Consider the following 15,571-nt stretch of genomic DNA (forward strand, 5'->3'; position numbering starts at 1 on the left):
CTGGGAAGAATCCAGCGGGGGTCCAATTACTGAGAGATATATAAAACAAAGCTTAAAACAATATTGAGCATCTTAATTTCCTCTAAAGCTGAAAATTCTGTTAAATCATTTTATCTGATGACTGCAGGTTTCCTTCTATTCCTTTCTCAAAGCAAATTATGCTCCATCAGTTTTGGCTTTGACAAAGCTCACACAGCTTTGATTTTGCTCACCCACCCAGGGTCTGTGTCTGAGAGTGTTTCTATCCTTTCATCTCATTTTTCACTAATGCTTCATTCCCTTCATACAACTAAAGTAGCACTAAGAAGCTTGCTTGGGCATTCAAATTGACTCTTCTAGGCTGTTTAATCATTAGAATAGTTCCTGATACTGTTGTCTGAGCACAATTCACATTTTCTCAAGCAGTCCTCAGGCATGCTATGGGAAGCAGACTACGTTGTACCACTGGTCTCAGTGCCAGGGAGCAGTCTAAGGTACCAGCTAAACTCAGAGGCCAGCTGGCTTCACCCACAGTGTTAAGCTCACCATCCTGCTCAGAGTGGCTGTATGCAAGAGGCCTCCTGGGAATAATCCCTGTAGGGATTACTCTCTGTACCTTCTGAACCACACATGGTGATTGCTGGTCACTGTGGGCCAGAGACAGCGTCAGTCATTTAACAGCAACAATAAGAGTGGAGTTCCAATGCCCACAAATGTGCACAGCAGTGTTTCATTTCCTCAGACATTTCCATCTGGGTATATTTAAACTGAACACATTCAAAGGACACAACTTTTAGATGGTGATTTTTCAAAAGTTTCTGCAAGTTCGCTGTCTTGGAAAAACTGCTTTTTTAAAAATGAGTTAGTTATTTCCTAGATTTGTCCTACATCTTTATGACTCCTTAATACTTTTTTCTTCTTCTTAACCTACATATTACTTGTTTGGTTATGTAGGTCTTTATCCTAATAGATGAGAATGGATAAATGTTAAAGAAGGCTACTGTTGCATGCAAAGCAAAAGGAGGTTAGCTCAATTCGGTAAACACTACAACAAAGTTTAGACATTGAAAAAGTAATTTATAACAAGTAAACATTAGCTCCATGAAAATGTTTGTTATAGAGTATGGCAATTCAGGCAAAAAGAGTTAAGAAAAAATGAGATCATAGAATAATTATTGCCTGAGCAGGTTTTAATGGTAATTTCAATATTTTGTGTTTCTTAGCTCACTCCCCAGTAATGTATATACAAAAATTACATGCCCTGTAACACTGCCAGCAGTACTACCAGGTTTATTTTTAGATTTTATCTTTGAGTAACAGAACAAGTCTTCACTCAAAATTAAATAAAAGAGGGAGAAAACGATTCTCCCTGTTAGCATATTTTACATCTTCTTCCTAAATGTCTCTCCTTTTTTACCATTTTATTATTTCATTTTCCCTCAAGCCCACAATATTAGTTGCCCATCTTCTTTTTAGAACTTCTTTCCTTATAAATCTCTGCATAACTCCTACAAAACTTGTTAAAAGATGTATGAACTTGCTGGGTGTCAATTTTTTTTTTTTTTAAAGTCCATAATTCTGGTTTTCCCTAGCTAAATATCTAGCCAGAAAGAGAGTGCTTGACAATGTTCTCAGATAATTCCAAAAGATCTCCTAGGTCATCAAGAAGGTTCAATCTTCTTATCATAAAGTTATACAAGTAAAGAATAGCCAAATTTCCAATTCATTCATAAACATACCAAGTGCAAAATGCTTTGGGAAACACAGTTTGTGATTGTTGCAAAGAATAAATGAAGAAGAACACTTCTTGTTATTCCAAGCACTTCTTGTCTCCAGCGAGATATCTTGAGCAAGTTAGCTCCCAGTCCTTTTGGGTTTTTTCATTTTAATTCAAAGATGGACAAAGTATGGTATGGTACATTTCCAATATAATTATACCTTGTTCCTGATGTAAACATTAGAAACTGCTCAATACCCCTTTCCTAGCACACATACATGCTGCACTTGGTTCTGCAGGTGACACCACCTCCTCCCAACTCTGGGACAGGTCGTGGGTTCAAGACCTGCCCCTGTACTCTCTGGCCCCATCCTTGCTCTGAATCTTTCCCCAGACACACAGGCCTATGGCCCGGACCCAAACATTTATTATGAGTTTGGCAGCTCACCCATTTTTCCTTACAAATTTCTTCATCTGGGAACAATCTCTAAATGGAACACAGCCTCCAGACATTTCTTTATTGCCTCTGACAAAATCTTTTCTGAACTTCCAAAATTTCTGGGAGAACTGCATAGCAGGAGGCTCTTGTCCAGAGATTTCTATTTCCTTCTAACATGCAAATGCTACATTATTAGTCACTGCAGGGGTATATTACTTTGTTTTCATTTCACCTCACTATTTCTGTTCCTTCCCTGTCATGCTTTTCAAAATAACATGGTCATTATTAACACTAAATCTCTCAAAATCCAGTCCCAGAACTGACTCCTGGTATTTCTTCATTTCTTTACCAATACTGGTGCTTCTCTGGTACAAAGCCGAAGTGTGGTGTAAGGATTGTTTCAAGTTTCTTGGTTCTTTCTGCATATTTCAGCTGTACTGAGACAGAAACTGTTGGGTTTCCTGACAGGAGTCAAACCTGCTTTCATGGTCAGGAGGACCAGAGCAGGTTGTTTTCCTTGCAGGCAGTGGAACACCTGGACAGAGGGATAAAGCATCCTGATATCCCCATGCACACAGCAACATGAAAATCTACCCACCACTCCCTGACAGAAATAAATGTTGTGTGCTCTCAGCTAAGGATAGCTTACACCCATGAGAGATGAGGAATTCATTTTCTGAGCCATGATAGTGAAACTCAGGGTACACAGAGTAACTCAACTTTGCATCCTGTTCCCACAGGCAGCCTGGAAGCACTTACTCTGACTGTGACTGTCTTTTCCTGCATTCACCTGTAAAACATCAAATCACAACCAACATGAAAAAGGTGATTTTTTGGGAGAAGGTGGTCTTTGCATCTTCCTCCTTGAGGATCTGAGACTCCTATCTTGCCTGAGCTACTTAGGGTATTGTTGGAAGGACACAGAAATTATTAGAGGAAGAATAGATACAGAAAGTGAACAGTTGTTAGTAGCAGCATAGAAAATCTAGAGGAAAAAAATGTGGCCTTACTGAGTTTGTGGTGTCCTGTTTTCAGGACATTAGCTTAACATTTTAAAAACTCCCATCCATACTTTTTTTAAAGGTTGCCCATATCTTTGTTTACAGGGAAAGCTGTTAGCAACCTCAACATTACTCATTGATCAGCTGACCTGAAACCACATATTTCTATCTACTGGTAACGGTCTAAGTATTAGATTCTTTTCCAGAACAAATTCAGAAACAGCATGAGGGGATAGTGCTGTGTGCCACTGCCCTCTGCCTCCCAAAACATGTGGGACATCATGTCCACTGGTGAACCAGCAGCTCTTCCACTTCAGTAGTACTTAAACAAGATGGTGTCTTCAAGGTTCCAAAGCAATTTAAGGTATGCTGTCTTCTTCCACAACAGTGTCTGATTACCCACTCATGCCTATAAAATGAGATGTTCCTTAAGTCATGCAAACACTGTTTTCATGATTTTCAAATTAAATTTGCACATATGCACTTTTCTAATTAAGAAGGCAAAGTGCTCAAAATGAAGTCAAAACCAGCACACTGCTGAATATCAGTGCTCTTTCTTTTGGCCTGATTTTTCTTCAAGACATAATACACAGAGGAAGCTTTGAGCTCCTTTAAAATATACTCACAACAACAGTTTTTTTACTCACAGTAATTTTCCTCACTGAATTATTGTCAAGACAAACTCTTTTTCAAACAGAAATGGTATTTCACAGTAATTTGTGGGGGTTGTAACAAACAAATTCAGAAATACAAAGATCATTTGATGTTTAGTTCATGGCTCAGTTTTTTCTGTAACAGCAGATATTCTTTCAACCTGGGAAAAATTACAAATTACCTTAAAAAAAAAAAAAGGTGGAAAAGAAGAAAAAAAAAGGGGGGGGGGCCAAATTAAAAGAATAAGAAAACAAAACAAAGACAGAAGGGAGGAAGGAAGAAAGAGGGAAAAGGCTTTATTAGAGGAAATACACATTAAAGAAACACAATACAATTTCTTGTGATGCTGGAGATCGAATTATATTCCATATAACTTCAATTACAGAAATACCCCACAGGTGGTTTAAAAGTGAATGTGATTTTGATATATGAAAATTAATAACGAATACTAAATATATGAGTTGGCAAGTAGAATGTTGTTCTGTGGTTAAAAACTGCTAGCACAGACCAAAATCCAAACTTTCTGATCTCCAAGATAATTGGCTGCAGATGAGCATACTCAGATTAGGACATAAATCCCTGAGGTCTGTCAGGGTCCCAACTAGCCCTCATGGCTCATTAGCTGGGGCTGTTTAAGGGATAACAGCTGCTGCAGAAACAACTGGCTGGGCAGGGATATGGTTGCTGATCAGATCTCTCTTTCTCAGATTCTAGGACTTCTGTTATGGGCTGGGGAGGCACAACCTCAGCACAAACCAGGCTACCAAGCCTCAAAGCCACAGAGAGAGGGTGTTCTACTGTGCATAAACCCCATAATCTGAAACAGCAGCTACTGTGGGGGAAAGGCCAACAGCTGAGAGATTAAGATGAAAGTTGAAGTTTTGAGAGTCAGCATAAAGTTCATGGGTGACCTCTAAGCTAGTGAAGCAAGCACTTCTGGGGAGCAAAACACACCATTGCTAATATCGCCTTGAGGCACAAAGATTGCAGTATGTATCTACACACCTCAGAAGGAAGAAACAAGTGATTTTGCAGGCTGTAAAATGCTTTGCTTGCTCTCTTTCCAAACATAATATGCTTCTATTTACATGGCAACTTCATGTTTTAAATAGCAAGCTGATAGGCAAATAAATGGATAGGTATTTGATTACCCTGGATCCTTACAAAAGCTTGGTTAGTTTTGTACTTCTATTTTAACTAATTATGTGGTAATTCAAAAGATGTAATTTGTAACCACTTCCTACCTTCATCTGCTGCATGGAAGAGTTTTCATCTACTCCAGTACAATACCAGTACAATATGTCTAATACATGATATTACTGTGACATAATTCTCATTTCAATTGCAGTACAGCCTTCAGTTACAACAGTTCTACTATCTGACAGGATTATGTCTGAGGACATAAAACTTGGGAGGGTTGCATTTATGTGAAGAAATAACACATACACACATATGTTGAGGCTGTGAATTCGTTTTTTACAACAGAAAGCATCCCACAATGGCTCAACACTCCACATTAGCAGAATTTAGACATCTCTGGTCAGCTCTTACTGTATAAATATACAATGAATTAAACCAAAACAAAACAGGAATTTTATCCACGCTCCACAGAAGCATCATGGGTTGGTTTCACTTTTGTCACATACTTTCCCCTCTAATTTGCTGCTAAAATAACTCAGAATGTTTAACCTGATAGTGTCTTAAGCCCTTAAGTTACATACACTCAAGTTTAAGAACTGGGTTGGCTATAAGAATCTTTGGATTAACTTTAACTGGCTGTAGCAAGTGATTCATGAACTTAGTCAGTGCTCCATGTAGTACCTATTACTTCATTTCGTATTATTAGTGGAATCATACATATACAAGCAAGAGACAAATCATTGTATATTTTGTTGCAAAATATAATTTAACACAGACAGGGGGCATTTGCATTTTGCAGCAGCTTCCACTGAACAGGAGCCAAGTACATTTCCTTCTTGGCCTCCTTCCCCCTGTTTTAATTTTGTGCAGTATCAGTTAATTTTTTGTTGTTTCTTCTGGTATCATGTAATAATTAAAGGAATGCTCCCTAAATTAACTTCTCTCCTTACATAGTTATTTTCAAAATCACATAGCTGCATGTTTCATATTCTTAAGGAACAGAAAGAATGTTATTGCTTAGAATAGTGTTCTACGGCTTTCACTCTATTCACTACTGCTTTCATGCATTCACTTCAGATCTTCCCAAAAGAAGTATGCCCACGAGAAATGAAATACATGCCCAGTTTACAAGAACAGAGTTCATCAAGGAAAAAAGCAAACACAAAAACTTGTGGTTTTTTTTTACAATATGACAATTTTGATTTGCTTTGTTTTGTAATAAATTATTAAGATGCAGTAGGGCCTAAGTTGCAAATCTGCTTCAGAAAAAAACTCCACAATTTGAAACACCAAAAAGGCACTACATCTTGCAAGGACTGAACACATGGTGCTTCTAGACATGAAACCTGCTGAAGTGTGCTGTGGACCTCTCACTGGCCTTGCAAACACAGTATGGAAATCATCACTCTGAACAATTGACCCTGCTCTTCATCAGTCTGTTTAGGTGCAGAAGTCCTTTTCATTATAGCTGAAGGGAATCAGGTAATCTAACAGACATAATTTTATCTTTACAACTATGTAGCCAGTATATCACTGCTTTTCTTTAGAGGAACCCAAATTATTATTTTCCTTTCACAAATCAGGATAAGCCAAATTTGATCCAAACTCTAGATCAAAGTACTGATGAGGGGGAAAAGAAGGCAAAATTTAGTTCATATGTCAGATGAGGGGAAGGATGACTGTAGTCTGCTACAGGAAAGAAAAACTGACCATCCTATTTCTATCTGTTGTTTCACAAGATCTTGCACAACTATGGAGGCAATTCTTTAAAACATAAATACACCTGCATGAAAACAGCATCTTCCAGCAATATAATGCAAATTCTTTCATTACTTGAAATACATGCATATCTAATATGCTGCAAGAAAAACTAAGGAAAATGTTAAAAGTTAATTAATTAGGCACAGTTGACAAGTCTTTCATATTTGGAAGTCTTACTTCGTGTTTAATAAAAGAAAAACCTGAAACGCAGTTTGGCTTTCAAGAGCCACATTGTGAGAGTTCCAAAAAGTCTATTTTCAATAGATGCTAGAATAAAATATTTCAGCTCTTTAACAGAAATTATTAGCTATAGCAATAATCATTTTAAGCACCAATAAGCAATGCAAAGACCTGCCAAATTAAAACAACATGCACTGAGATTTAGTTGAAAAATTGAGGAATAAGAAAAATATATATTTTTTCAGACACAGCTCATTCCTTCAAAAGACTTCATTAAAATGTATAGGCACTTAGACCTAACAAGACTTTTAAGAAATACATGAAGTATTAGTCCATGACTGATGAAAAATTAAGTCCTCCTAAACCTGGATCTCAAAGTACTTTTCTCTCTATATGGACAATCCCACAGAATTTTTCATCCATTCCATTATTTAACTTGTCAGTCTCCTAGAACAATGTCTGTTACTTCTGTAATTGGACACTACTGGCATTTTACTAGTAAATAGTTATCACAGCAGTATACTTTTGTTTTAAAAATGGTGAAAAGAAGAAAAAAGGAATAAAATTCTTTTAATACTGCTATACTTACATAGCATAAACTTTCATTTTAGTCGTGAAAAAGAGACTTCCATCCAAAAAGAAAACAACCACCAACCTTAATTTTTATTATTTTTCCAGGTACCTGTTAGTTCTTTGCAGCTATTTTGCTCCATTTTGCCTGCCAAGCAAGTCTTTACACAACAGCAGCAATTGTCATCACCACCACTACTTATAATATGCATACTATATAGAATGTGACAATTTCTAATCCCTGTTAAGCTGCTGGAATTCTAGAGTGATTTTAATAAGACTATTACTTGATGTCACTGAGGTCATGTTTTGGCTCTGTTCTTTCTCATGCCATTTGAGGAACACTCAGCTTTCCAGCACAGTAGGACTTCACACATTCTGTTCTTTACAGAGAGGCATGTTTTTACCATGCCACTGTGTCTATACATTGCTACACATAAGCAGGTGACCTAATTTCTTGACACAGAAGGCAAGGCCCAAGAGTCTAACTCCAAACTGCCACGTACTTTTATGGGCTAGATGAGAGAACGCTCCAAGTTTTTTGCATCATTTAATGTCTTGAAAAGGTTCCTTTAGCCAGAACTGTTAGCATCCTGCACATGCCAAACTGAGTAGGGATCCAGTGATTTCCAAATGCAGGGACCAGGAATTTCTTGGCTTTTGAAAGAAGAAATAAATAATTTAATCTACACATTTTGTTCATACTTAGTACTAAACCCTTTCATATATTTTCCACTATTTAAATCTGAAAGAGAGGCTATAAAAGGAACTTTAAAAAAATCACAGGGAAAATGGCAACTGAGAAATGTGACACTTTCAGTTTCTCCACAAAACACCTTGCCCCTGCACTCATTTTCTAGAGCATTAGGCAGTTTATTTCTTAAAGTAATAAGTAAAAAGTTCACTTAGGGTATTTGCTAGGAGCCCTATAATATTCAGGAAGAGCTCCTATATAGTCATATTTTAGAATTTAGGATTATAGACAGTTTGAGATTCTTGTTAAGATGCGAATGTGTGTATTTCTTTGTTGTTATTTGTCCATGGTTTTTTGTGAATTAGATCTCCAGAGGTGTTGTTTTCAGTCTTCAGTGGCAGAACCCCAAGTGTTTCAGGATCACATCTATTAGTTTTGGGGAAGATGAATAAGAAGTGGAAATCTGTTGTCTTTTGTTTTAAATTCGTCCTATTGGAATTGAGAACTGACATTTTTAAGCTAACAGATTGTGAATGGTACTTTATGGAGTTTTACATTATTTAAAGGACTACATTTTGTTTAGAAAAGCGTTTCACTGTTAAAACTTGGTGCTCTCCTCTCTGTCACCCTATCTCTCATATTCTTTCTTTCTTGTTCTTTCTTCCCAATATGTCTTTTGCAGGACATTTCACATTCCTCATACTCACTTGGGTTAGGTGACCCACATGGAGTTCACTTACCATCACAGTGGCAGGAGAGAGGTATCTGATGAGATCTACTACTGATGTGAATCATTAATCCCTACTGCTAGGCTGTGTCCAAACCCCATCCATGCTGTCTTTTCATAACCTGACAATTACTTTAAACATTTAGCAAAAGACAGTTATTCTAAGTCACAAACTGTTAGGAGATGAAAATGCTGACTGCTTGGTGACGCACAGCTGATGACCAACAAGAGAGACACGAACTTTACATTTTAAAATATGACAGCCCACAATCTGAAATGGATACACCCTGTCCTAAGATTTTTGGCAAAAGAGGAAAAAAATAGCTCATTATAAAAAAATTACTGATTATATAATAAACTATTCATTATAAATAAATCTGACAAAATAAAGGGATTGGCATCAAGTACTGTAATGCCAAGCCTCATTTCAATAGCACAGATTTCCATTCAACCATCTTCATACACATTACACACACGTAGACAGCTAAAACTTTCCAGCATGGTAAAGGCTCATTTGACAGAACCTCCACGGACCAGCATGTATTTTCTCTAAACACTGAAAATAAAGTTGTTCCTTTTTCTTTCAAGCCAACAGTCCAGTAGCACGTATTTATTTCATACCACTTACATAAAGTAAATCTGGCACCCCAAAAGTAAATACCTTCTTTCAAACGCTGCTAACTAGTTGACAAACTTTATCCCATACCTGCTGGCAAATGAAAATCTCTTTTTTATTGCAAACTAACTCAGCCAAGGTTTGGCTAGCTGCTTATGGCTTTTATCATTTGTATTTGAGACAGCTTTTGGTAGTAGCGTTTGGGGTATTTTGCGTGTAACTTACCCAGTAGAGACTGTGTGTTAACATCCCTCCTCTGGGTGAAATGTCTTCCAGGGAGATCTTTTGCCATGACAGTGGAAAGCAGAGTGTGTGCAAATAGAAGAAGGAAACATGCAATCATTTTCTTCATCTTCACAAAACAGAGGGACACACAAGGATGTAAAACTGCAGTAGAGGAGAGAAGGAGGTAAGTTTTCTGATTGCATAAAAAGATGCATTCCAATCACATGAGTTACCCAGCAGCATTGCTTCCCTTCCATCACATACAAACATGCAGACACTGGCACCGAATAATACCTACAGCTTCAAGAAATAAGGTTTACATAATAACATAGCTGTTGGCAGTCCCTGTATAGCATTTCTAAGTATTGTTAGTTGAAGTCCATAGTTAACATCAACAACAATTCATAACAATCAAGTATTTTTAAAGCAAGAAAAGGAAGTTTTTTTCACTCAGCCTGTCAGCATAAACAGGTTTGAGGAGGACACAAATATGTTTTTGTTATTCCATTCAGTGCTCCTTTGCAATTTTTTGGAAGTTTAATGATTCCTGTAGTCTGAGGGATTCTTGCTTCAGAAAATCTTGGAGACTTAAAAGAGAGAAGAACATACACTTCAGAAACAGCAACTATAAATGTGAACTGGTGACAACCCATGCTTACTTTTCAGAAGACAGTCCATGGTTGCTAACATGAAGATAACAATGAAGATTAATCTTGTTTACAGGAACAGACTCCTGAGGACTGGCAAGGAGCTTGCCATAGGTTCTGGAGAAATTTTATAATACAGAAGAACAAATTGACAGGCAAAATTCCTACATTAAGAGATGATTCCTGACCAGGAGCTTGTTAATGCATCATGAAAAGCCATGGCTGACAGCCACAAACAGAAAACAAAGACTGACATGCTAGAGACTCATTTTCTGGCTGTGTTCCCCATTGGTGGCTTCCTCAGACAGGGACTCCTTCTACCCTCCCCCAAACCTTAGTTGTGGTTGAGAGCATCCTGGAGGAGGTAGATTCAGTCTTGGAGCTGGTGATACAATGAAACTTAGTAAAGAGCTCCCCTAGGTGCGCAAGAGATGGATAGAACTACCCATTTTTATAACAAAGAACAGTTTCAACTGAATCTGTGTGGAACTTCTGAAGCAATGCAAATTTTAACAGTAATTCTTGAAGTAACTAAGACTTGAAAACAATTTTAACAGGGCCCTAAACCTGATAAGCAGATGTGTAACCATAGGCAAACTAAATACTTCAGTTCTGAAAGATAATTTATTTTCTTTCCCACCATAAACTATTCACTGGCAGAAAGGAAAATTCTGAATAAATATTTTCGCTCTAATAAAGATATTTTGTTCATTATTTTTCAGTCTTTCTCACACAATCATTACACATAATGTATTTTTCTGACTATCAATCTATTTTTCCTTTTGTGTATCCTACTCAGCAGCCCCAGATGCAGACACAACGTTCTGGTGCATATGCCAAAATGAGTCTTTGCAGTCAAAATGCCCAGACTTCAGTGTTCAATATTATCCAGTAATGGGCAATACATGATTTAAGTACATTCAAACTAGGAAAGAGATGGAAATAGCTGGTGCTTATAATAATGGCCACAAAAAAAATTAAATTTCTGGGCATCTGGATGGTATTACTGCTAGAGTTTTTCCAGTGCTCTAGTCAGAAACAGATGAACACTGGAAACAGCACACACCACTGGAAATGGAATTATGTTTCTCTGGAGGCCACAGTTGTTACATCTGGAGATCACCAATCCCAGGTGGTCTCTTCACTCCTCAGAACATCAGCACAGACAGGGCTGTGCCAGGGGTCTCCTCTGGCTCAGGCCTGTTCCTTCAGCACACAAGGAAAATAGACCCCAAGGATACATGCCAGTTCTAGCACTGATGTCTTAGAAAAGCAGAAGCAATGCTCTCAGAGCTAAGGAGAGTAAGGAAATATCCTCCTTGCAAGGCTGTTACAGGTACTAGGCAGGAACACAATGTTCAAGGGGGTTTTCTGGCTCTTACCTACTTATCAGAGGCCTAACTCATCCCTCCTTTCTGTCCACCCTAAAAAGCTGTGAAGACGGCACTAAACTCTTAAGTAAAGCCATTTTACCTGTGCCTGATGGCACATTAAAGAGCCAAGGACAATGTGGCAGAGCCTCCACAACACATTGCTAAATGACCCAGTAACAGATGATACCAAAGGAAATGGTGATAAAGCAGCGTCTCAGGACAGTCCCGCCCCAAACTAAACCCTCCTACATTCTGACACTTAAGATATTTTATGCCTTTGCAGCAATTTTTGATATTTGGTCACAGTTTCAAATCCACTACACTCACAGTCCATATGCATAATTGTCCATAAGCAATTCCAGAAAAAAAGAAAAAAAGTGTTTGTTGCAATTTGAAGTCTCAATTCTGCGAGGAAAATGTTTACATAGCATGCAAATATCATAGGATTAGCCCACCATGTAGACTGAGATGTCTCCATAATCATTCATTAGCTGCCACTGAATTCTGAAATACATTAAAGTAGTATATTTTCAGTTTAGTATAACTTTTTACCATTCCCTTGTAAAAGTAAGGTTGGGGTACTAAAGAAACAGAACCACTGAATAACCTACTGTTTAATAGTATTTACTTTGGATCCAGTAACCTTAGACCCTCAGATCTCAGTATCTCTACCAGTCTGATAATCAGAAAATAAATCTGCTTAGAGATTCACCAAAAAGGATCCAACTATTGCTAAAAAAAAAAACTACTATGAACACACTCCTGTCCTCACAGTGTTTAAAATACTGTTTCAAACAAAATCTGTACTTAACAGTGAAGAGCTTTAGTTGTCTCCTCTTAAAAAAGAATATAATCTAAAATTAAAATGTAAACAAAATTGCATCCATTTTCAGTCAGAAGGAAAAAAACAAAAAACTGCAACCCTAAACTCCCAAAGCCAAAGGCTGTATATGTGATAACATACACTGATCCAAGCCTGCTGTCATCCCTTCACCTGCACTGAAAGCTTCCGTGCTGCCTTCCTGAGGTGATGACAGTCTGGACTTGTGTGCTAGTTCCAGGTACATGTTTGTGTACACTGCTGCTTGCATTTTTACATGACTAGTCTGTATTGTGGTTGCATGGCTGCTCCACAAGCAGTCCTCCCACGGTTCTTTGTGAGACGACTCCGGGTCTTCTGCAAGGTCTCCTGTCTTCACTGGAGAAGCTGGATGGTGTTTACTGAACCACATCTGGTATTTAACACCTCATTTCCCCAGCAGGCTAAGCCCTTCTGCCACAGCCCTCTATATCTTCCCACTGTTGGTTAACCCTTGCCCTACCAGCTGAGAGCACATTCGCAAAGCACCAAACTTAGAAACTCATATTTTTGTGACTACCTGGAGAATATATTTTGGGCACTTTGATTTCTGCTGTCAGCACTATACCATTGGGAACCAGCTGCCCTGGGCAGACCCAAGACCAAGTCACTGCAAGACAAGCATCCTGAACAGCTCAAAAAAACAAAACCAAAAACCAAAACCAAAACCAAAAACCCAAACAAACAAAACCAAAAGGCCACAACCATCCCCCCCCCGCCCCCAACACACACACACAAAAAAACCCCAAAAAACCCCTCTCCCCGCAAAAAAACAAACCAGCAGGAGGAGGTTTGGCAGTCCATGGGGCTCTACCAGGTTGAGCACCAGATTCACCAGCTTCCACTGCTCCACTTCTGTACCCACAGTGAAAGGAAGAAGAGTAGGGCTTTCACAGCAGCCTTGGAGCACTCAGTGCAGCACAGTGCTGTGCTGGACACATGAAGAAGCTGCTAACAGAGAAGAGACAACTGCTGCACACAGAGGTACAATCTGGTGAGGGCTGCTGGCAGTATCTGCAGCTGTCTAGAATAAGTTTGGTATAAAAGAGGAGATTCTCCTAGAAAATGGCAAGAGACAGGCTCTCTGTTCTTTAAAGGTTTCCCTCACTCCCTAACTGGCTGCTTCTCAAGAGCTGAATATTGCCATGGTGTGTCCTTATCAATTTTACCTGTGCTAGCTTAGCCATATACCCATGCATCAGAGTAACTTTTCTGATGCTCTGTTATGGACTCTCATGAACCACACTGTAGGAATAGTAAAAAATAAAATTGAGGTTTCATCTTTAAAATACCTATTTCCTTTGTTGGACAGCAGTGAAACAATACAGGCCCGTTTCCATGCTTACAAATATATTTCCATGGAAGTCTCCTTGTAAGGGATTGATGGCTGTTTCGGGCAAAGACACTACTGAATATTCAGTGTCAGTGGTGACAAATCAGTGACCTTCTCCAATGCCTGTTGCGGGTTGTTGGGGAAGTTCAGTCAGGGAAACCTTATAAATATGATTGTTTAGCAAAAGATTTTGAAAATATGAAACTTATAATCGAAATAGAAATGGAGGTTTACTTTGAGTTGTAGGATACCGAGTCTTGTTACTATATAACCTGAAAACAATAGCCTAGCTAGCTGAAGAAGAATCCCTTCTGATGGAATGATACCCTTCTGTTAGCTAAGGAAACAAAGGTCAATGTAGCAAAACAGAAAAGTTTAAAGAGTAGTTTTTAGAGTTTAAAATATAACATAGTACGGTGAAGTAGTAGTTCTTATAGGCTATATGTAGATTCTATAGGATTTTGTGTCTTGTATTGGTTGGTCACTGTAAATTAGAATATTCATCACAAAAGGAGATATAATGCATTGTAATAAGGACCTTGCTCCTGTTCGCTCTGCTCTTACCTCTCTTACCTCTTACCTCCTCTCTTACTTCTTCCTCCCTTATCCCAGCTCCTCTCTTAGCTCCTTTTCTGCTCATGCCTCTTAGCTCTATTCCCTGCTTTCCCTTCTCTCTTAACTCGTACCCCCTTGTTCTTTCTCTCTCCCTCTCTGGGACTTCCCTTCAGCCGAGGCTGGTGGCTGAAGGCAAAGCAATTTTTACCCATGACCCTTGCAATAAAACCACGTATTCTAGAATATCTCAGGTCAGCAGAATTCCTTCTCCCTGCCGTCCGCGCATGGTCCTACAGCGGGTTATTAATACTTGTTCTCTTCACTGTGATAATTCTTAAATAATATCAAAGGAAAAGAGATGCTTTGTGGCTTATGCCAAAGTCAGTGTCCTTCCATTTCTTACCACATTTCAGGAAAATTTCTTTTGCAGAAAAGCAGATAACCCTCCACTGGCCTGGAAGATCATCTTTTTTCACTCAGGTACCTAAAAGTGTACCTGTCTTTGCTGAGCAGATCATACTGAAAAACAAATTGAAAAACAAGGGTAGTAATACGTTTCAGATCATTGCTTCTGCTCCTCTGTATGGTCTCCCTCCTTGTCTTGCAGTACAGGTTTCCTTCCAAGGCTAAATAAGAAACATAAACTCCACAAATCCCTACCTCTCTACCTTCTCCAGCTACCACCAAAACTGACACAATGCACAGAAGAGGAAATTCTCAGTAGTTACATGGAACATCAACACCTGCAAATAGTATCCCCTCTCTTGAACCCTACATAATTTCTCATCATAGATAGGACGGAAAGAGAAGACAAAAAAGCACCAGAGGCAACAGTTATTAGCACTACAGAGGCTGCCTTTGGCTTTTCTTGTTTCATAGTTAAAAGAGACAGCCATTTACCCTCATTGAGCTTCCAACAGACCAAACTTCAGTGTTTTTAAGTTATAAAAAACATAAGCGCATAGAAGCAAACCATTCTGAAGTTCTTTTAGCATTCCTTATTATCTCCCTATTTTTTACAAGAACAGGAAACTATGATCAAATCAAAAGCATTCACTGAAGGTAAATGAACTACAAGCCATCTATGTGAGTCAATAAAAT

General features: G+C 38.4%; 1 protein-coding gene across 1 annotated transcript in view; it reads right to left on the reverse strand.

Annotated features, from left to right (window-relative positions):
• Window positions 1-15,571, reverse strand: part of MATN2 (matrilin 2) — a 68,690-nt gene that overhangs the window by 49,300 nt on the left and 3,819 nt on the right. Inside the window, exon 2 of the mRNA XM_066178118.1 lies at window positions 9,704-9,865. Within this exon, the coding sequence (XP_066034215.1) occupies window positions 9,704-9,830 (127 nt within the window). The 5' untranslated portion in view covers window positions 9,831-9,865. The remainder of the gene's footprint in view (window positions 1-9,703; window positions 9,866-15,571) is intronic.

The sequence above is a fragment of the Chamaea fasciata genome, unplaced genomic scaffold (genome assembly GCF_029207755.1).
Source record: "Chamaea fasciata isolate MVZ Bird 193981 ecotype frontalis unplaced genomic scaffold, bChaFas1.0.hap1 SCAF_1, whole genome shotgun sequence".
Lineage (NCBI taxonomy): Eukaryota > Metazoa > Chordata > Aves > Passeriformes > Sylviidae > Chamaea > Chamaea fasciata.